The 20,846-nt window shown below is 35.6% G+C and overlaps 3 protein-coding genes across 5 annotated transcripts in view; 2 read left to right on the top strand and 1 right to left on the bottom strand.

Annotated features, from left to right (window-relative positions):
* Window positions 1-2,147, top strand: part of LOC148956255 (uncharacterized) — a 49,631-nt gene extending 47,484 nt beyond the window's left edge. For all 3 annotated transcript variants that reach the window (XM_089094745.1, XM_089094735.1, XM_089094725.1), the window contains exon 2: window positions 1,118-2,147. In XM_089094745.1, the coding sequence (XP_088950871.1) occupies window positions 1,118-1,150 (33 nt within the window). In that variant the 3' untranslated portion in view covers window positions 1,151-2,147. The remainder of the gene's footprint in view (window positions 1-1,117) is intronic.
* On the top strand, window positions 1,502-2,089 carry LOC148956256 (transmembrane protein 186). The gene has a single exon (XM_089090067.1). The coding sequence runs from the start codon at window positions 1,502-1,504 to the stop codon at window positions 2,087-2,089; it is 588 nt and encodes a 195-aa protein (XP_088946193.1).
* Window positions 2,148-4,399: 2,252 nt separating the features above from the next.
* Window positions 4,400-20,846, bottom strand: part of LOC148956253 (dual specificity mitogen-activated protein kinase kinase 4-like) — a 59,138-nt gene continuing 42,691 nt past the window's right edge. Inside the window, exons 5-7 of the mRNA XM_089100828.1 lie at window positions 15,831-16,010; window positions 10,093-10,319; window positions 4,400-4,659 (exon numbers count right to left, since the gene is read on the bottom strand). Of these exons, the coding sequence (XP_088956954.1) occupies window positions 4,488-4,659; window positions 10,093-10,319; window positions 15,831-16,010 (579 nt within the window). The 3' untranslated portion in view covers window positions 4,400-4,487. The remainder of the gene's footprint in view (window positions 4,660-10,092; window positions 10,320-15,830; window positions 16,011-20,846) is intronic.

Raw genomic sequence — 20,846 nt, 5'->3', positions numbered from 1 at the left:
CACAGGAACAGCTAGAAATGCTTCATAATAGCCAGTTTGTCCATTCAGTATACCTAAAACACTTCCTAATCTGTTTGCCCACCCCTTGCATCACGTGACTAGAGAACATTCACAGAAACTTTCAAAGCCACATTGTAGCACTAGAGAAGAAAGCCACTTCTTCAGCCAGAGAGTTGCCAATCTACGGAACCAGCTTTCAGAAGACACAGTGTATGCTGAATCCACTCACACATTTAACTGCAAAATTAATGAAAAGTGGCTATATCAAGAATTCCTGTTCAACTGGGAGGCAGCTGAATTTTTAACCTCGCAGTAATGAGTAACTGGACAAGAAAATCATTCCTATAGAAGTCATCACAAGGATTGAAATCCTTAACTCGCCCTGTTCTAAACTGCAATTTAAGGTAATATCAATAGACTTAAAAGCTCTACCACCATTTGCCAGAACACTTACTGCAGGCAGAGACATTTAGGAAGTCTCTGCATCTATATGCTAGTGAAGGATATGTTTTAAAGCGGAAAAGCCGACATTTTTGTTCATGTAGCTTCAAGTACTGGATCAACAAAAGAGACAGGATGATATTGTTCTGTTTTTACTTAGTAAGTTAGTATCCCCTCCTAACCTTGTGAGTTCTATGGTTAGGATTTTGTAGCTTTTAGTCTCTTTTTTTCGAGTTTGATTTATCAGTTTCTTATTCAGTTTGGTTGTTTGTCCATGAACATTATTGATCAAGAGCTTTTCCATCTTAAAACAAATAAGGAGAGAGCATTAAGACAGTGTTTCCTGTTTATGTTATGGGAACAACACTTCGGATTTGTCCTGTTTTTTTTTTTTTTTTTTTTTTTTCTTGGAACTGATTACAGTTTATTGTGAGAAAGTTATAAGGCTATAAATTCTGCTATTTTCCCTGAAAATATGTCCCCCTGGTCAGATTGATGAATAGGACATATCTTGGAATGCTGCATGCAATTCTTCCATAGGGCCTAAAAGGAAGTTTTTTTTTTTAGAAAATAAGGCATGCTGTACCCATGGCTGCAATATTGGCAGTTTTCTAGATGGATCTTTATTTGGTTGACCTATTTTAAGTATTGTAATGAAGTTATTTCTTTCTTACAGGAAAATATGGTGTTTTTCACATTAGAAAATTGACATGTCTGATCAAAGTCAGTCATCAAGCAGTACAGAAACACATTTTAACTGTGGTAACAGGGAGCACAACAGACGGCAGCGGTTTTTAAGGACAGCAGACATTTTAAAGAAAAGTGGCCTTCTTGAAATTACAACAAAGACAAGAGATCTCATTATCAAAAATAATAAATTAAAAGAAGAAATTAGTAAAGTTCAAGTTGAAGTTGAAGATCTTTTCTTAGAAATACTGAATAACGCAGAAAATAGGCAATATAAAGAATTATACGAGTCTTTGCAAGCAAACGGGCAAGTTAGCATAGAGTCAATCACGTCAGCCGATAACACTGAGATTCTTGAACTTCAAAATTCGTGATGTCACTCGGGCCCAGATATGCTTACTGCAGACTCTCTTACACTGTGAAAAATGTCCTAAGGTCCATTTCAACAACCCCTTTCCTTAATGAAAAACAAGGTGCAGTGGACTTGGATAATTATACACCAATTTATAATTTTAAATATATAAGGGCAGCTCGTTTAATTTGCAGACTTAAAATATATCAAACAGGTATTACTATTGCATCTATACCGCTAGTGAATTCATTGAGCGCCCAAGGTCTCGTAAATGAAAGCGAACTTAGTAACGTTGTTATAATTTCCGTAATAGCCCTGGGAATGCTTGGCGTTATGGGTGAACTTTCTAGAAAGCTTATTGGGTTTATGTACATTGACAAATCTGGTGAAAATTTAAGAGTAGCCCACTTGACTTTTTTTGGAAATCGACGGGACATTATTATACCTGTGAATGATGTCGTATTGATTGAAGAGCTTCCTGATAAGTCGACAGATATTTATATAAGGATGAGAACATATTCAAATAAATACAAATTTTTGTTTACCCTTAGATTTGGACATGTATTAGATGTAAAATCCTTTAAAAAAGTATTTGGTGAGGTATCATGAAGCTTTTTTGTGAACCGTTTTTAGTCATGTTGTCTAATAAATTAAAATATTAAATTGCCTTCAGGTTTTTAATTCCCTTTGCTATTATAGTGACCAATTCGTTCTAAATGGTAAGTATTGATCCAAAAAATACAGTACGTGGAAGTCTGGTTAGTACCAAAAGATTTGTTTGGAAAATTAGGGTATATAAAGACAATTTTGATGTTCATAAGCGTATTTGTAAAAAAAAGGCAACGCAATGAAAAATTAAAATAAGAGTGAACCTTGCCAGTAGGACCAAAAAAAAATCTGTAAATGGAGCCTTGACAAATACATATGCATTTAAAATATATACTTTTTATGGTGATTTCGGAAATGTAGAGTTAGTTAATTTTAAACCTACCCATCAAAAATAATTATTGTAGGAAGACTTGCATAATTTTAGAAAGAAAAAGTATTCAACCTTACTGAAAATTACATTCATTCAAATTCAACATATTCTAGACACCCAGAGCAAAGGTTTTAAAAATGCAGAACTTCTCTAAAAAGAACAGCCATAGGCGTTTTTTTATTGGACTTTTTTTTAACCAAGAGTGATCGTATCGAGCCAATGGTAGTAGATCATTAAAGAGGGATCATTTGAACGAAAATTGAAAGTTTGACAGCTCTTCTCAAGCATCAGAGAGATCGTGCCACAGCTAAGTGGCAAATTGGTGACATGTCGGGGCCATAAAACGAAAATTTTGGTCCACAGGGCTTGTCGAAATTAAGTAACAAGTGGTGAGCGGCTTGGGATGAAGTCGTAAATTTTAATAGCTCAGTAAGGTTACTTTTTTACATTTTGGGAGCTGCCTAGTAGTTCTGAGGGATCAGATCCGCTTTTTCATGCTTATGAAGTGGTACTTAGTCCCACGAACCGGTAAATTCAGTACGTCAGTGAGACTAAGTTATGAAAAATTTGTGCACTTTTAATTTATACTATCTGAAATGAAGTGAGCACAAATGAACCCCCCCCCCCCCAAAAAAAAAAGAATCTGCAACTCCGGCATAAGCTGTGATCTGGGTAGTCAATAGTTGTCATTATATTTGAATTGCAATTTGATATCAATCAAAAATTTGTAACTAAAGGTGACCATCCAGAAGAAGCAGAGCATCATTTTTTTTATCTTGTTTGAAAGATGCAAAACTATCCATATTTAACATAGAGAGCTACAATCTAAATAGAGATATAGCTTCTACTAAGAGATTTACAATCTCATGAAAAAGAAATAAGCCTATGAGTCATGTTGTTCGCCGACGTATTTGACTTTGTCAAATCGGAAGTAATCGGAAAGTTATTACCTTCTTCTCAAAAACACTGATCAATACGAGAATTTGTCAAATAGGTTTCCTTACCCGGAATGCAGGATTTTGTTTTTATCAAACTCCTTAACCCTAGCTTTGGATCTCAAATAGAGGCTGACATTTTGGCCACTTTTTTGTATTAAATTTTCTTTTTCATACATTTCTTTATTATTTATAATAGGAGCCTTTTTCCAAGTTATGCATTTGGTTAACCAAAGAAACATAAAAGTAATAATATATTATATGAATGAAATAAATAACAAGAAGTCTCTTCCACTTCTTTAAGGAACTTGTGTCACACTATGGTTTAACGGAATGCTTGTAGCGTATTTGATTCAAGTAAAATATATTTTACAAGTTGTAATTTCTTGTATGACAGGCTCTCCATACAAGAAAAACAAACTGAATAATTTTTCCAATAACTATTGGCACATTTAACCTATAATTAGTGATGTCCTTTTACAACTTATCTCTACTTTAGTTTACGACCAATCGATTTGGGAACTGAATCTCTCATTTAAGAATGCCTTTCCATGCCTTTTGCTCCTTACCACAAAGGTGGTAAGGCTACGACCTTTGTGGTAAGACTCCGTATCTCCTTGCATTTTGCTCCTTACCGCAAATATATAACTTACAAGAGTGGGAAGTGCCGCTAGTATTGACAAAAACCTCAACACCATCTAGCGTTTGGCGTCACAGATTTTTTTACTGTAATAATAGGAATATTTAATTTGTTTAGTTGGTAAAATTAGTACAGTAATAAATGTTTGATCTCAGTTCCAGACAGAAAAATGATTGCAAAGCTTGACAAAATGCCAAGTGTCGCCAACCGCTAGATGGTGTTGAAAGTATTTTTTGTCCTAATTAGCGCCAGTTTCCACTCTTATAACTTACCCATACTCTTTGCCTTACCCTTTAAAAAAAGGAGAGTAAAGAGCTTGTAAATACTTCATCTTTAACTATGTTAACTAAAGAGACTTGTCAAAAATAAATAAATCATCTATTACACGAATGAAATCAATAACAAAAAGTCTCTTCTACTTTCTTTAAAAAGTCATGGTCACCCCCCTTGAAATCATGGCCACTGATCATTCATGGTATATGTGGCGTACCCTTGAGCTTCCATTTGATTAAGAATGTTCGTAAAATATCTGGAAATGTCGACTTCTTTACCCTCATAGGACTTTATTAGAGGATGTTCAATTAACTGGGAATACTTCGGTCGAGACTGTTCTTCTTTGATCAAGCTAAAAAAAAAGGCAAATTAAAAATTGGTCACGTTGTTTTCACATCGCAACGTCGTTCTCTGTCTAGTAGTGACGGAGCAGAGGTTTCTCCCGTCTCCTTGCAACTAAACGATACTTAACTCCTTTAATGACTTCTTTTTATGATATGACGATTCTGAATAGACAAATAAGTTATTGCAATTGGTTTTGTAGTTTCTAGCATTAAATAGCGAATTGCGATTATTGAATTGCGTTCAAAAAAACTTATTGAAACCTATTGCAAATAATTATTTCGCTATATATGTGAATATATAGAGAAATAAGTTATTTCAATGGGTTTTGCAGTTTCTAGCGTTAAATAGCGAATTGCGATTGTTGAATTGCGTTCAAAAACGCTTATTGAAACCTATTGCAAATAATTATTTCGCTATATATGTGCATATATAGACAAATAAGTTATTGCAATTGGTTTTGTAGTTTCTAGCGTTAAATAGCGAATTGCGATTATTGAATTGCGTTCAAAAACGCTTATTGAAACCTATTGCAATTAATTATTTCGCTGTATATGTGCATATATAGAGAAATAAGTTATTGCAATTGGTTATTGCGATTATTGAATTTAGTTCAAAAAAACTCATTGAAAATTCTTTCAATTAATTAGTTTTCTGTATATTTGCATAGAGAGACACATTATTCGGTGCTATGTTATCTGTAGTATATATAATTCAATAGAGACTTTAGAGTATTGATTCGAGTTCAAAATCACTCATTGAAACCTCTTGCAAATAATTATGTTGTTGTCTATGTGCATATATAGACAAATAAGTTATTTCAATTGGTTCTGTAGTTTCTAGCATTAAATAGCGAATTGCGATTATTGAATCGCGTTCAAAAAAACTCATTGAAACCTCTTGCAAACAATTATTTCTCTATATATGTGCAGATATATAGAAATTTGTTGTTGCTAATGGTTTTGCAGTTTTTAGCATTAAATAGAGACTTGCGATTATTGAATCGAGTTCAAAAACGCTTATTGAAACATATTGCAATTAATTATTTCGCTGTATATATAGCGCTATATATGTGCCTAAATATGTAATTATTTCGCTGTATATGTGCATATATAGACAAATAAGTTATTGCAATTGGTTTTGTAATATCTAGCGTTAAATAGCGAATTGCGTTCAAAAACGTTTATTGAAACATATTGCAATTAATTATTTCGCTATATATATAACGCTATATATGTGCCTAAATACGTAATTATTTCGCTATATATGTGCATATATAGAGAAATAAGTTATTTCAATTGGTTTTGTAATTTCTAGCGTTAAATAGCGAATTGCGATTGTTGAATTGCGTTCAAAAACGCTTATTGAAACCTATTGCAATTAATTATTTCGCTGTATATATAGCGCTATATATGTGTCTAAATATGTAATTATTTCGCTATATATGTGCATATATAGACAAATAAGTTATTGCAATTGGTTTTGTTGTTTCTCGCGTTAAATAGCGAATTGCGATTATTGAATTGCGTTAAAAAATGCTTATTGAAACCTATTGCAATTGATCATTTCGCTTCGAAGTTCAATAAGCTGAGATTCTTCCTTTTGCAGATAGAAAACTTGGAATATTTACCTATTAGCAAGCTAACAATATTTTCTGTTAGTTTCAAAGGTTCGGTAGGTTTGCAATCTACTCAGTTAGCTAGGGCTGATACTCAAACAATAGTCTACTCAAGAGAAATATAGATAAATGATTAAATAAATATATATCAATTGGTTCTTTAGTTAGAATCTCTACCCAATTCACGAAAAATTAAAGGGGAGGGGCAAATTTTTCTTTTTCAATTTGTTATGCACATTTTTTTCAAAATCTGGGGGGGGGGGGGGCATTTTCTATTCTATCAATAAAACTACACAAAGTGCCAAAATAGTACGAATAATAATTGTTAAATTTGGGTAACAATAAATGGTAAGGTAAGGTTTAAAATGGCAAAGCCAAATCGATGGGTTTGCAAGAAATCCATTTTGAAGTTCAGACCGCGCACAATAGAGCAAAATAATAACGCTTGTTCTAATAAGTTATTTCAACTTATTGCAAATAGCTCTGCTGAACGCGGAGTAGGTCTAATGATTGCCGAATATATCAAGAAAAAGAAAGCGCTATATACCAACCATATAGGGTAAACATCGTTTCACGGACAAAATGCACTAAGTGGTTAGGGGTTGAATTGAGCTAGGTGAATGGAATTTCTAGAGACTTTGGGATTTGATTTTGATTTGATTCTTTGAAATATTATAGAAAACTTTCAAACAATTGTTTACTCTATTGCAAAGAAATGGGAAAATAATTATTCCAGACTACCAGAAAAATCAACAGTCACTGAACTGAATGAGATATTTTCTTCATAACTGAAAATTTCATTTTTTCTATCATTGGGCAGGACGATAAAAAATAATAATATGTAATCTTAATTAAAAAAAAAGAAACAAAAAGAAATAAGAAAGTTTGGCAAGACCAAAAGCTCTGTAAAAGCACAAAATGAAGAATTGCAAAAAATAAGTAAAACCTTTATAAAGCCTTAATTATTTTTGAATTAAATAAAATGGAGGTACGAGATAAGACGAAGCAGAAGACACATGAAGCATCCTACCACTTATTCCCCAATCAATAGGATTTTTGATGTTTTTGTATGTTATTTTCACAAATTTCGATTCCAATTCATTTAGGTGTAAATACTCTCAAAACCTTATAACGGATACCGCCGCAAAATGAAAAGCGTAAATTCTGTGAATTATTGGAAGTTGCGGTTTCTTTCTAGATAAATAGTTGTTCTAATTCTAGATGAATATTTGGAATTCTGCAGCTTCTTTCTAGATACATAGTTATAAACCTCGGCGATTTGACATATTTAGTTTAAACTCGAAGACGTTTTTGTAATATAAGTTTTGAATGTCTTTATAAATTAACGTTTTTGATAAACTGCATTATCGAACGAGCATTGTCGAAATACTTGTGAAGTTCTTTTTTTTTATTTTCTTTTTTAAATCATATGATGACCAAGTGCCTTCGGCCGGGAGTACAAAGCGCGGTTGGGGGCAGGTCATCCGATTTGCCCCCAAAGTATTTGTCGATATATAGGTTTCTACGTTTTGTGACTATATTCGAATCGCTTACTTTCGTTGCAAACACTCAGTCTGCAGTAATAAGTGTAAACCGGTAAGAACCAGGATGACTTTCTGGTTGGAACTGAGAACAGTAAACCTATCCACATGCGTTTGACTTCACTAGGGACGTTTTTCCTATCCTGGTCATTTTTATTCCATTTAATGTCCTTATATTATTTAAATTATGTGTTTGACCTCACCCAGTGGCGGATCCGTAGGGGGCCCTGGGCCCCCAATATTTTTTTCTGGCACCCTCAATCCTTGTTTTTTTTCTCTATTTTTCACTCTTTTTTTAAAATAAATGATCAATTGGGTCAGTTATTGACAACCTTGTCACATTGCCCCCCGCCCAGGATTTTGCTTATTGGCGCCTTTGTCACATTGGACCCCCCAAGATTTTGCTCTAGATCCGCCCCTGACCTCACAAAATATGTAACTCATCAATTTGGTTTTCAATTAATATGACAGACGAACATAAAGTAAATAAAATACAGAGGGGGGCTTCCAAGGTGGTGATCTATCTTTATAGCCTTCCATGGGCGCCCATATGGGGGGGGGGCTCTTGCCCCCCCCCCCTGGCTGAATGATGCTGCCTTATTTTTATATTTTGTTCTGAGATTTCTATTATATAGCATTAAAAGTAGCAATTAGACGAAGTTTGCCCCCCCCCCCCTGGAATTCAGCTTATGGGCGCCCATGTAGCCTTCTACATTCCCAAAGACTTCCCACACTCCAAATCTCTTTCCTCCATTTCGCAGGTGTCACACGAGTCTAGTTAATGCTTACAGAATTATTAAGAGGACTGCCAGACCCAATGATGTCAGCCAGATCCAAAAAATACAGAGGAGGGCTTCTAAGAGGATGATCGATCTTTATAATCTTGCTTGCTTTATAATATAACCCCAAAGGTTTCCCACATTCCAGATCTCTTCCCTCCAATTTCGCAGGAGACAAATGAGTCTAGTTAACGCTTAAAGAGTCACTAAGAGGATTGATAACACCATTTTATATAAATCAGTTTACCAATTAGTAGGTTACCTTTGTGTGTTTGTTTCTTTTTTTGTGGGTGTTGCAGCAAGTAACAACAAGAATTGAGCTTAATATTGTGAACTTAAAATTGTTTATTTATAAATAAATCTAAACAAAACTAACTATATATGACTCACTGTTTTTCTAAAAGGAAGTCGCATATTTTAAAATTACCACATCAACGGCTGAAATATATTGGCTAAACCCAAATAAATCTCAATTCGAGAAAGAACTGAAACATACTGGGTTTCAGATGTTTAAGGGTTATCGATAACTTGGGAATGGCAAAAATAAAACTTGAATGCTGCGATTTTATGAAATTAACCAATACATTTGAATGAAAGTTACCACCGATGGCACTGGCTTACCACTTGTGGCAACTTTCAAGGGCCATAGTACGTACATATCCTAAATAATTCAATGTTTCTAGTGGGTTGAAGCTATGCTCCTGTTGGAGAACGTGAGTTTAAGTTCCTATGCAGAATGCAGTGCTTTTTTGACGAATTTGATAGATTTATCGGCTACGGTGGTACCAATGGATTTACTTGGGTGATAACCCTGCTGTTTGTACATTCGTGCTTGAGCTGGAGATTATCAACTTGATGAAAGTCATAAAAGACATGAGAGTCATGACTAATTAGAGTAAAGCAAAGACAGGTAGTCTCTGTAAGAGGTACAGCTGGCTTAACTTTTTTAGAGTTCTATGAAAATGATTATTTTCGCTTTTTGATGATGGTCTATCATTCATCTTAAGGTAGAACTAAGGTAAATTTGCATAGAGTAAGATTATTTCAAATAGTCTGTTAGTTCTGTAGGACCATTTGAAGGCAATTGGAGACCCAAAAATGATTCAAAGATTTATGACCGATCATGTCCACATGGCTTGCAGCCAAGTGGGAGACTGAGATTGTTCATATTATATTAGCTTTGCGTACTGGGCAAAGCCCACTTGAATTACAATGGGGGTGACTGAGATTTTTGGGTTGACTCATGACGGGCAATGTCCACTGTACTTGTAGGCACAACAAAAGACTAAGTTTTCAAACATTTTGAGTTTTGCCTTTTGGGAAAGCCCAGCAGAATCACAAAGGAGCGACCCAAATTTTTCAGATTGACTCACGACTGACAATGTTTACTGGACAGTCTTGTGTTTTTTCAGACATCAGGCTGCGTTTATTTTTCTGCATTTCTAATCCTTCCTAAGTGGAATTTTAACTATTTATTTCAGCAAAAGAGAATAGTAGTTACTTACCAGGTATTTACAAAATTTACAAACTCGTGGGTATATTCTACCCCATTATAATTGTTCTGGAGTTGTGGTGCTGGACCATTCACTACTTGAGTTAGCTGCTCAAAAACTGAGTTCCATTTGGGATAGGGAAATCGACCAATAGCCAGCTCATACAAGGTCATACCTAAGGACCAAACATCCGAACGAACGTCGTAACCACTGCCTGTCAAAGGATCTATCCTCTCCGGCTGAAAATAAAACTATGATGCAATACTGGTAGTTATAAAAACATTTTAAACAAATATCTAGATACTCTAATTTCTAGTTCTTGATTATCCTTAATCCTACTTTTGGGGGGTTGAGATGCTACTGATCTCTCTAAACGAATAAAGAAACACAGTAATAAGGAAAGAGAATGGGTGTATTGAAACACAACCTGACAAAGTTTTTGTTGAACATTTTTTTCCGCCTTTTACTATTTTTTTTCTATAGAGCGTCAACGTCACGCTTAGAAGTCCTATCTACCGTTTTTACATCTCAGACATATTTGCCAAAAACGATTTTCTAAACCGTTCTCAAAGAGAGGTTCACTAGGGCGGTTTAGATTAAAAGGATGAAAGCGTACTGAGCAAATATTTTCTGCCGGTCCTCCTTTTAAGAAGGGATTAGAAAACAGTTTTCGCAATCATCCGAGAAGCGTAAAAATGATAAGATATAATCTTTAGGCATGGCAAAGACGATAGTTTTTATTCCTTCTTACATCAACAGGATTTTTGTATAACATACACAGATAGGAATAATATTTGTGGCGGTAGTCAGAGAAGCAGGAATAATTTGTAGTGCCGCCGCTTTCCCTATTTCTTGTATCATCATCCACCTCCACCGATTTCGTCAGAACTCCTCCCACCTTGACATTCAGCTCCTATTCCGCTATCATTACCACTACTAACAATTCGCCGCAGCACCAAGCCGCCTGAGGCCAACACAGCTACGTAAGTTCCACCTCCACCCCAATCTATTCAAAGCCTCCTTCTTTACAGCCTCCCAAGAAGTTCCCATTTCCCCTAAAATTTTCCTTGCAGCATCTCCCCAATCCACTCGGCGACGACCTGATTTTCGTTTGGCCTTAGATGGTTGGGCGATCATTGCTTCCATAAAATCCCATCTGAATTAAAAAAATAATATCTGCTCACTCACCATTGCAATAACCGATACCATGTCCCCTCCCTTCGTCTATTTTCACCATTATACCATTCTTTTATGTTCGAAACAGTTCCTTAAAGGTTGATACACATGATAACCCCAGCACCAGTTTACCCCTTTCATCTCCAGCCAGTAGCTCTCGACTTCTTTTCGGGAGCCCCCCGCCGTTTCTTTTCCCCAGATTTCCCCTACCGTATTCATCCTCTACCCCCCCTCCCCACTCATATTCCTCCCAAAAATGCATTTCGTTTCGACTCCGTTTTCTCCGTGCGTCCAAGAAGTTACCGACTGGTTCTGGACTCCACTCGCTATTTGCCGAAACAAACTCGACCCCTCCCATCTCAGACACCCTCCATCGTACTTCCCTCTCCCAGCATCATCTTGCCTTCCCATCCCCCCATATAAAGAACACTCCCAATTCGACTTATTCCCGGATCACCAGAAAACCTTTCTCCCTTCCCTTACGCTTTATCCCCCCTGGCTACCCTATTAATGTGACTCTGGTTTGAGAGGTCCCACATGCGAAAATTATCCTATAATAAATAGTCTGCCCCAAAAATTATCCGCTCCATCCCATCGCCCAGTTAAAGCTTCGTTCTTAAAGTCCAACCATAAACCAGTGAATGCTTCACTGATTACTAGTGATTATTCAAATAAAAGATATAGTTTCCCCTCTTTATAGAAGAAAACCTTACAAAAGAGCAACATTTTACCCACGGCTCTCTCAATTTACCCCCAACTTTTAAAAGTTAACCTCTTCCCCTCCCACCTCAAAACCGGTTTAGTAGTCTCTCGGTTCAGGGTGGTGAGTTTGAGCCTTACTGCAAACCTCCCTACAATAACCCGAATGATAATATTTCACTTTTAGGGGATGTTCTCCTCACTCCCAGCAGTAATTTTAATACTTACACCCTGCCAAAGTTGCCTCAGAACAAATTTTTACTTCCACAAGGTAAATAGAAAATGAATGCATTTTAGAGGTTTTAAGAGTTCAGGGCGAAAGAATATACATGGAAGGCGCTAAGACTGGGAATAAATGAAGACGAAGACGTAGTGTTGGGTAACGAGACGCTCGATCAAGAGGGAAGACACTTACTCACATGAAAATGTAATATACAAAATGAATGAAACATAGAAAATGAATGCATTCTAGAAGTTTTAAGAGTTCAGGGCGAAAGAATGGATATGGAAATTAATGTTAAGATGACTAAGTCGCTAAGACTGGGAATAAGTGAAGGTGAAGACGTAGTGTTGGGTAACGAGAAGATCGATAAAGTGGCAAGACACTTACTCACATAGGTAGTATTATTAGTAAAGACGGTGGGTGCCGTGAAGATGTTAAAGTAAAAAAGCCCAGGCCCAGGGTGTTTTTCCACAGTTGAAAACAGTTTAGAAGAATTGGAAGATAATTCTAAGAACCGAGATTAGAATATTAGAAGCTACAGTGATGCCAGTGGTCAAATAGGGTTTATAAGCGTGGGCGCTCCGAAAGACGGAGGATTTGTTAGACATTTTCTAGAGATAATTGTCTACGGATTATTTTGGATACCCGTCTGACTGATCGTATTTTAAACAGTAAGCAGTAATAAAAATGTGGTTCTATCCCGATTTCTAGGGCTCTAATGAGAAAAGTTAAAATAGATTGGACACATTTTGTGAATCGTCCTTGTGAATCGTCCAAAGATCGTCCTTGTCAACCAACCATCTAGGGCCCAACAAAAAGCAGGTCTTCCACGAATGGGGTGAGAGGAGGTCGTAAGGAAGGATTTGATTGAAAATGCAACTTCCTAGAAGGGCGAGAAGAGGGAGACTTTAAACAGATTGAGATGAAGGAGGAGTGTGCGTAGTTGCGTTGGTCTTAGGTTGTTTGGCGCTGCAGTGAGTTGTTAGTAGTAGTAGCATTATGCCTTCTACTTTTTCTATTTTATCCAGTTCCACAAGTCTTCTATTTCTACTGTTTACAGCCATTATTATTAACACCGAACCAAGGCGACTAATTTGTGCAATTAATTTGTAATGAGTGGAGACTTCTGCCGTTCGTAAGCGAAATAACTGCTCGTGCCTGTATTTACTTCCAAATATGAAGATAATCTCATACGACTATTTTCTAGTATCTTCAAAATTGAGTTACAAATAGATCTAAATTTCAGGCACACCAACTTCCTTGAATTGTTCTATTAAGCAAAATTCCACGGAATCAGATTATTTCCCTTTGCTTATCATTAGGTACTAATTCTATATCCATTGAAAAATAGATGAAAATAATGTTATTTTCCTGTCCAAGAATTTAAATATCCAAATCTGGCTCCAAATACTTTCAGAGTATTTGTGATATGATACAGTGTTACCTGAACTTGCTTTATGCCTATGACATGTAGATAAATGCGTCAAATTTTCTTCTCGAAAAAGTTTGTCAAATAAAACCAACTCACATTTGAATCTGTTAATTTTATCCCGCATATTTGCTATAGGTTACTCCTTTCCGAGTAGAAATAAATTTAAATCATTCTTCAATTTGCCCAGTCATGAACTTCAAGGAAGTTCATATATTTAGTATAATAGTCAATTAATCCTCACTGTAGTAACAGTGCCCGGGGTATAAAAAATCGGTAAGAAAAGCAGAAAATTATCGCTCATTTAATCCAAAGGATTTGATAATGTTTAATAATTTTTTTTTCAAATACAACAAGAAGTTATCCATCTCACCTTCACGCGAGGGTGTATCCAGGATTTTTGTTCGGGAGGGCGGGGGGGGGGAGTCACAGAAAATAATTACCAAACGTATCAAAATGTGTTTATACTTCAGGGGGAGGGGGGTTCAAAACCGGTAACACCTTCCCTGGATACGAACTTGCCTTCACGCACATAATTTCTTGATGGATAATGCAATGCGAATGATGAATGTTCGTTACTTCGAAAATGTCTGCTTGCTGCTTAAATACCAAAACATGAATTTTTAAACAAAGTTTGATTTTTTTTTTTTTTTGGGGGGGGGTTCTCTTCTATAAGTTTCTGATAATGAATGAATCATTTTATCCCCCCCCCATAAAAAAAACAGGTAAGGTGTCTAAAGGGTGTAATGACAAAAAAAAAAGTCTATCTCACAAAACACCATTAAAAACTATTATCATGATCTTTGCCATCAAGGTTGATGCGACTACACCAACCCAATCGAATTTTACTAGGCACATACTATGTGCAAACATGTGAATGTAGTTCATAAAAAAATCCAATACTTCCTTCTACAGCGGGGTCGCAAAAATTGGCAGTGCGGGCTGCAAAGGGCCTGCAGGCCATGAGTGTGACATTCATGGTTTGCACGGCATTAAAATGCAACGTAATTCGAGGACTGAGCAATGCAGTCAACAGCTGTCATTCTTGAATCCATTAAAGTTATAAAGAAAAGTGCAAACAAAATTCTTCACATAACATGCTGTAGATATAATTCTTACTTTGGTATTTTCAAAATCTTTTAATATGAAAAAATGGGATTAGAATAGAAATAATTCAATTCAAGGTTATTTAAAAAAGTGTAAAACTCAAGACGACAAAAAAACAACTTAACAGCAACTTATGATGCGTTAAACCATTAAGCTACCATTTTACGTCTAATGTGTATATTCCGTACAAATATACTTTTACAGTTACTGTACTTAAGTAATGACAGTCGATTTCCTTCGCAATTATTTTTAAAGACAAACTTTTTAAAAAACAAACTTTGTTAAAGAGACTTTGATTTTCATGATTAACTCTGAATTTCTCTTTGACAAAGAGTATAGGCAAATTATAAAAATGGAAACTGGCACTAGCATCGATAAAAAGGAATCACCAACGTCATCTAGCTTTAGGCGTCTCTTGGCATTTTTCAGCGTAATAACAAAGCAAAATTAAGGTAAAATAATAAAGCAAAATTAACGTAAAATAATAAAGCAAAATTAACGTGATTAACGTAAAGTAATAAAGCAAAATTAACGTAATTCACGTAAGATAATAAAGCAAAATTAACGTAAACTAATAAAGCAAAATTAACATAATTAACGTAAAATAATAAAGAAAAATTAACGTAAAATAATAAAGCAAAATTAACGTAATTGGCGACATTTGTGTAATCAGTGTTTAATCTTAGATTATGACAAAAACACAATTACGAAGCTTGAAAAGATGCCAAGAAACGCACAACGCTAGACGGTGTTGCCAATTTTTTTGTCGACGCTAGTACCAGTTTCCACTTTTGTAATTTATCCCCCCTCTTTGTCCTTTGCATTACATAAAAAAAAAAAAAAAAAAAAAAACGAGACAAGACAGTTTTGTCGCAACAGAGGTTGACAAATTTCCAGAAGATTTAAAAATAAACAATTTACTACAAAACGCCTACAATTTAACTTGACAGGCAAATTAGATAAAAACATTATTATAATGAAAAAAGAAGAGAGGAAATTTTTAGAGCAAAAGAATCTCAAGCCTCTCTTTGATAAATATGTGTTTTTGAAGGTTTTAGAGAAAGTCAAAACATGGAGAGACAGAAAAGAAAATGAGAAATAAAGAAAAGCACTTACAGCCATATAAGGTCTACAGCCAGCATCCCTTGTTTTAGCGATTGAGTCGACTAGCTGTCCACTGATACCAAAATCACATAGCTTAATAGCACCTCGACGGTCCAACAGGATATTAGACGGTTTCACATCTCGATGAATGATTTCTAAATGCTCTTTTAAATAATGGAGTGCCTTCACAGTCTAAAAGATAAATTCAGGTTTCTATGAAAAGCCTCAATGAAAAAAAAAAAAAAAATGAAACAAAGCTTTAGTACTTCGTCAGAAGACCATTTATCGGTTTGAAAAAGGTTGTGAGTTGTTGATGGAAACACACTTCCTAATTTTTTCTTTTCATTAGGAGAAACCACTACAAAATTGCGATTATGGGAAAATAACGTTACGGCAGCAAAACACTATTTAAACTTTTTAGGTTATTGCTGTCATTATAATTATGATACGCAATTTTTCACGGTTAAAAGTTCATTCGCATTGTCCAAAAGATCAATGATAGCATCGGAAAGATCCGCTTTCCAACAGAAGAAGAAGAATAAATCAATATATTTAATTAACTTGGGTTAGATAAACTGCAGACAAAAGATTTCTTTAAAGTTAGTTTCAAAGCCAGATTCTCCTATTAGAAGAAAATTCATTTAAATTTGTGCAGCTTTCCATTAAAAAAAAAATGAATTAGTTTTAAAGTGCCAATTTTATAAGGTGAGTATGAGTCATTCTCATTCTGTATGACGACTGAAGATCTGAAGTTTTACTATAATAATCATGATATCTATGATAATTACGCGTAATAATAATAAATAATAATATATATATATATATATATATATATATATATATATATATATATATATATATATATATATATATATATATATATATATATATATATATATACGAGGCATCTTTTTTAAGTAAGAACCGTTTTGGAATTATAAACAGACGTGCAATGATATCGCAATGATTTTATTTTTACATGAAAGCCTGTACCTGAATCTACTTTCCTACATAATTTCCGTGAATATTGAGGCACTTGTCATAACGTGGCACCAGTTTTTGAATACCCTCCTCATAAAATTCTACCGCCTGACTTGTTAACCACTGTATCACAACTTTTTTTACTTCTTTATCGTCTTGAAGACGCTGACCACCGGTGTGTTTCTTCAAGTGCGGGAACAAATGGTAGTCGGTGGGCGCCAGATCAGGGCTGTATGGAGGATGATCTAGAGTTTCCCATTTAAAAGATTTGATGAAATCTTTGGTCCAATTAGCCACATGTGGACGGGCATTGTCATGCAGCAAAACGATACCCTTACTCAACTTGCTATGTCTTTTGTTCTGGATTGCACGAGGCAGATTGTTCAATGTCTCGCAATAAGACGCTGCATTGATTGTCTCATTAAGAGGCAGAAACTCCAGTAGCAATACTCCTTTTTTGTCCTAGAACACTGTGCAAATGATTTTCCGGGCAGATATTGTTTGCTTAAACTTCACTTTTTTGGGTGACCATGAATGTCGCAATACCATGGATTGTTGTTTTGATTCTGGTGTGACGTAGACCACCCAAGTTTCGTCACCAGTAACAATTTAGTCTAAAAAATCTTCATCTTCATTGTGGTACCGCTCAAGGAAAGTCAATGCACTGCCTAAACGTTGGGTTTTGTGCAAGTCCGTCAACATTTTTGGAACCCAACGTGAACACAATTTCCGGTAATTCTAGTTCTCAGTCACAATGCGATACAAAACACTAGGAGAATATTGAGGAAACCAGTCGCATATTGATGAAATTGTAATGCGTCTGTTTTCGCTCACCTTTTCTTCCACTTTCTGCACCAAATCTTCATTAAAGACCGAAGGAGGCCCACTCCGTTCTTCATTATTCACATTTGCGCGGCCATCTTTAAATGCTCTCACCCATTTCCTTACCATTCCATCACTCATAATGCTTTGTCTGTAAACTTCACAGATCTCACGATGAATATATATCGGTGTTACGCCTTTAGCACTAAGAAATCGTATAACAGCCCGTACTTCACAATCGGCGGGACTCAGGATTGTCGGAGGCATCTTAAACACTCAGTAAACAACGTATACAATGAAAAATCAGACAGTAATGGCGTTAGTGCGTAGACAAGAGATGTAGGTAACCAGCGCGCAAGAACGCCGATCGTAGCGCTGTGGTAACGGAATCGCAAAACGGCATTTACTTAAAAAGCGTGCCTTATATATATATATATATATATATATATATATATATATATATATATATATATATATATATATATATATATATATATATATATATATATATATATATATATATATATATATATATATATATATATATATATATATATATATATATATATATATATATATATATATATATATATATATATATATATATATATATATATATATATATATATATAATAGGGCTGCAACCTAGTAATGTGCAGTACTAAGAGACCAAGTTTCACGTGGTCCCTGGAACTCGGCACGCTTGTATATATGTGATTCTCGCTATGGCAAGTCCTCAAACCACAGAATAATGTGATCGTCTTTTCCAGTTTTTTTCCCAGTAATTATTACTGCTTTAATTACGTTGTTACATAATCAAGGGCGCATCCATGATTTTTGTTCCGAAGGGGGGGGGGTACAATAAAAAAACTTTCAAAAACGCATCAAAATTTAGTTTACTTGCATTTTTATTAAGTTTTTATGAGTACAAAAAATTTCGATAGTATTCCAACTATATCCAAAGCTGCCAAAAGTCCCGATGATTACTGGAATAGAAAGCTTTCCTAAGTTCTATGACTATCTACCTTAGTTCTGCCCTAGGAGTTGCAGGAAAAAATATAGAGGAAAATGAAAAAGTTTGTGATACCTTGGATGTGAAAGAAGATTTGTTTTGTGAGGAGGAATTAGCAACGGTACTAAAAGGATTAAAAAATAATAAGGCTCCAGGTGCTGATAGGGTGGTAAATGAGTTTCTTAAATACGGTGGCTCTGAGGTTAGAAATAAGTTATTGAAGATTACGAATATTATTTTTGAAAAAGGGGAAGTACCTCACGATTTTAGGAAAACCTTAATTAAGCCACTTTATAAGAAAGGTGATAAAAGTGAGTGTGATAATTATCGAGGCATTAGTCAGATCTCTGTAGGTAGTAAATTACTTAGTAATATGATAATTTTTAGACTGAGAGATGCCGTAGACAAAGTTTTAAGAGAAGAGCAGTGCGGTTTTAGAAAAGGTAGAGGATGTGTCGACCAAATTTTCACTCTTAGGCTAATAATTGAGAAGTGCCTGAGTCTTCAAACACCTTTGGTCCTCAGTTTTATAGATTATGAGCAAGCGGTCGATTCTGTTGATAGAAGATCTTTAGTAAAGTTTTTATACTTGTATGGTATACCAGACAATTACATTAAAGTGATTAGTGCTATGTACGAGAATAACACTGCTGCGGTTAAGGTAGGAAATGAGGTTAGCAGCTGGTTTTATATTAAATCTGGAGTTAAGCAGGGTTGTGTTCTATCCCATTTTATGTGGATTATTTTGATGGACTTTGTTTTAAGGAGCACAGGAAAGGTATTGGGAGACCACGGAATCAAATGGGGAGGAAAACGTCTCCTGGACTTGGATTATGCTGATGATTTAAGCATCCTAGATGAAAGTGTGAGCAAAATCAATGAAGTTTTAGAGGTTTTGCGAGTTCAGGGTGCTAGAATTAGTTTGAAAATTAATGTTGGGAAGACTAAGTCACTAAGGCTAGGAATAAGTGGAGATGAACAGGTGACGTTGGGTAATAAAAAGATTGATCAGGTGGGCAGCTTTACTTACCTTGGTAGTATTATTAGTAAAGATGGTGGGAGCAGTGAAGATGTTAAAAGTAGAATAGCCAAGGCTCAGGGTGGTTTTTCACAGTTAAAAAAAGTCAGGAAGAATAGGAAGATAAATCTGCAAACCATGATTAGAGTATTAGAAGCTGCAATGATGACAGTGGTCAAATATGGCTCTGAAGCATGGACGCTCTGAAAAGCGGATGAAGATTTGCTAGATGTTTTCCAGAGAAATTGCTTAAGGATTGTTCTAGGTACCCGGCTGACTGACCGTATTTCAAACAATAGGCTATACAAAAAATGTGGTTCAATACCGCTCTCTAGGGCTATAATGAAAGAAAGGTTGAGGTGGCTAGGGCACGTTGTGCGGATGAAGGATGGCAGATTGCCGAAGATTGCTCTTTTCGGCCAACCATCTAGGGCTAAAAGGAAAGCAGGTAGTCCCCTTCTGGGGTGGGAGGCCGTCATAAAGAAAGATTTAAAGGAAATGGGAACTTCGTGGCGGGTGTAAAAAGGGAGGTTTTGAATAGATTAGGATGGAGGAGGAGCGTGCGTAGCTGTGTTGCCCTCAGGCGGCTTGGTGCTGCGGTGAGTTGTTAGTAGCAGTAGTAGTAATGACGTATGGACGGATGGATGATAGACTTACTGATCAATAAGTGAAATGCAACGTTTTTATACAGTCCTAAAAAGGGCTTATGCCAGATTTGCCTCTCACCCGGAATTTCTGTCTTGGCTTTTTCTAAAATTAGCCATGGCTTGATTCCCGCGCGCATCAAGCCATGGCTAATTGTAGAAAAAGTCAAGACAGATAGTCCGGCTGAGAGGCAAATATGGCATAAGCCCTTTCTAGGATTGCACATAGATGATCTGCTTTCTGCTCTTCAAATGCTAACACTTTTTTCTTTTAATCAATCTTTTGTAGTCTCTTCTCATTCCTTTAAAATCACTATATAGCTTACTATTCTCTTTCTGCCATCAAATTTTCAACTTTTCTGCTGCGAGCTGCAACCGCTTCCTCTGCACAGGGAATTCCTCGTTCAAAAGCTCTTCTTTTCCTCTGGTCGCCTTTTCGCTATTTTTTTTTACCTCCAATGTACACAATTCTAGTGATTCTCTTAATTGAATCTTCAATTTTCCTTCCTTTGCTATAGTTTTCCACCTGTTCCAATTTCTTCCGGAGCTCA

This window comes from Artemia sp. Qi Xiang Cuo, chromosome 1 (genome assembly GCF_049724085.1).
Source record: "Artemia sp. Qi Xiang Cuo chromosome 1, ASM4972408v1, whole genome shotgun sequence".
Taxonomy (NCBI): domain Eukaryota; kingdom Metazoa; phylum Arthropoda; class Branchiopoda; order Anostraca; family Artemiidae; genus Artemia; species Artemia sp. Qi Xiang Cuo.
Note: the sequence above shows the minus strand (reverse complement) of the source record. Positions and strands in the feature narration are given on the sequence as shown.

Coding starts and splice junctions, on each gene's coding strand:
- LOC148956256 (XM_089090067.1), top strand. CDS start 1,502: ATGTCACTCGGGCCCAGATATGCTTACTGCAGACTCTCTTACACTGTG.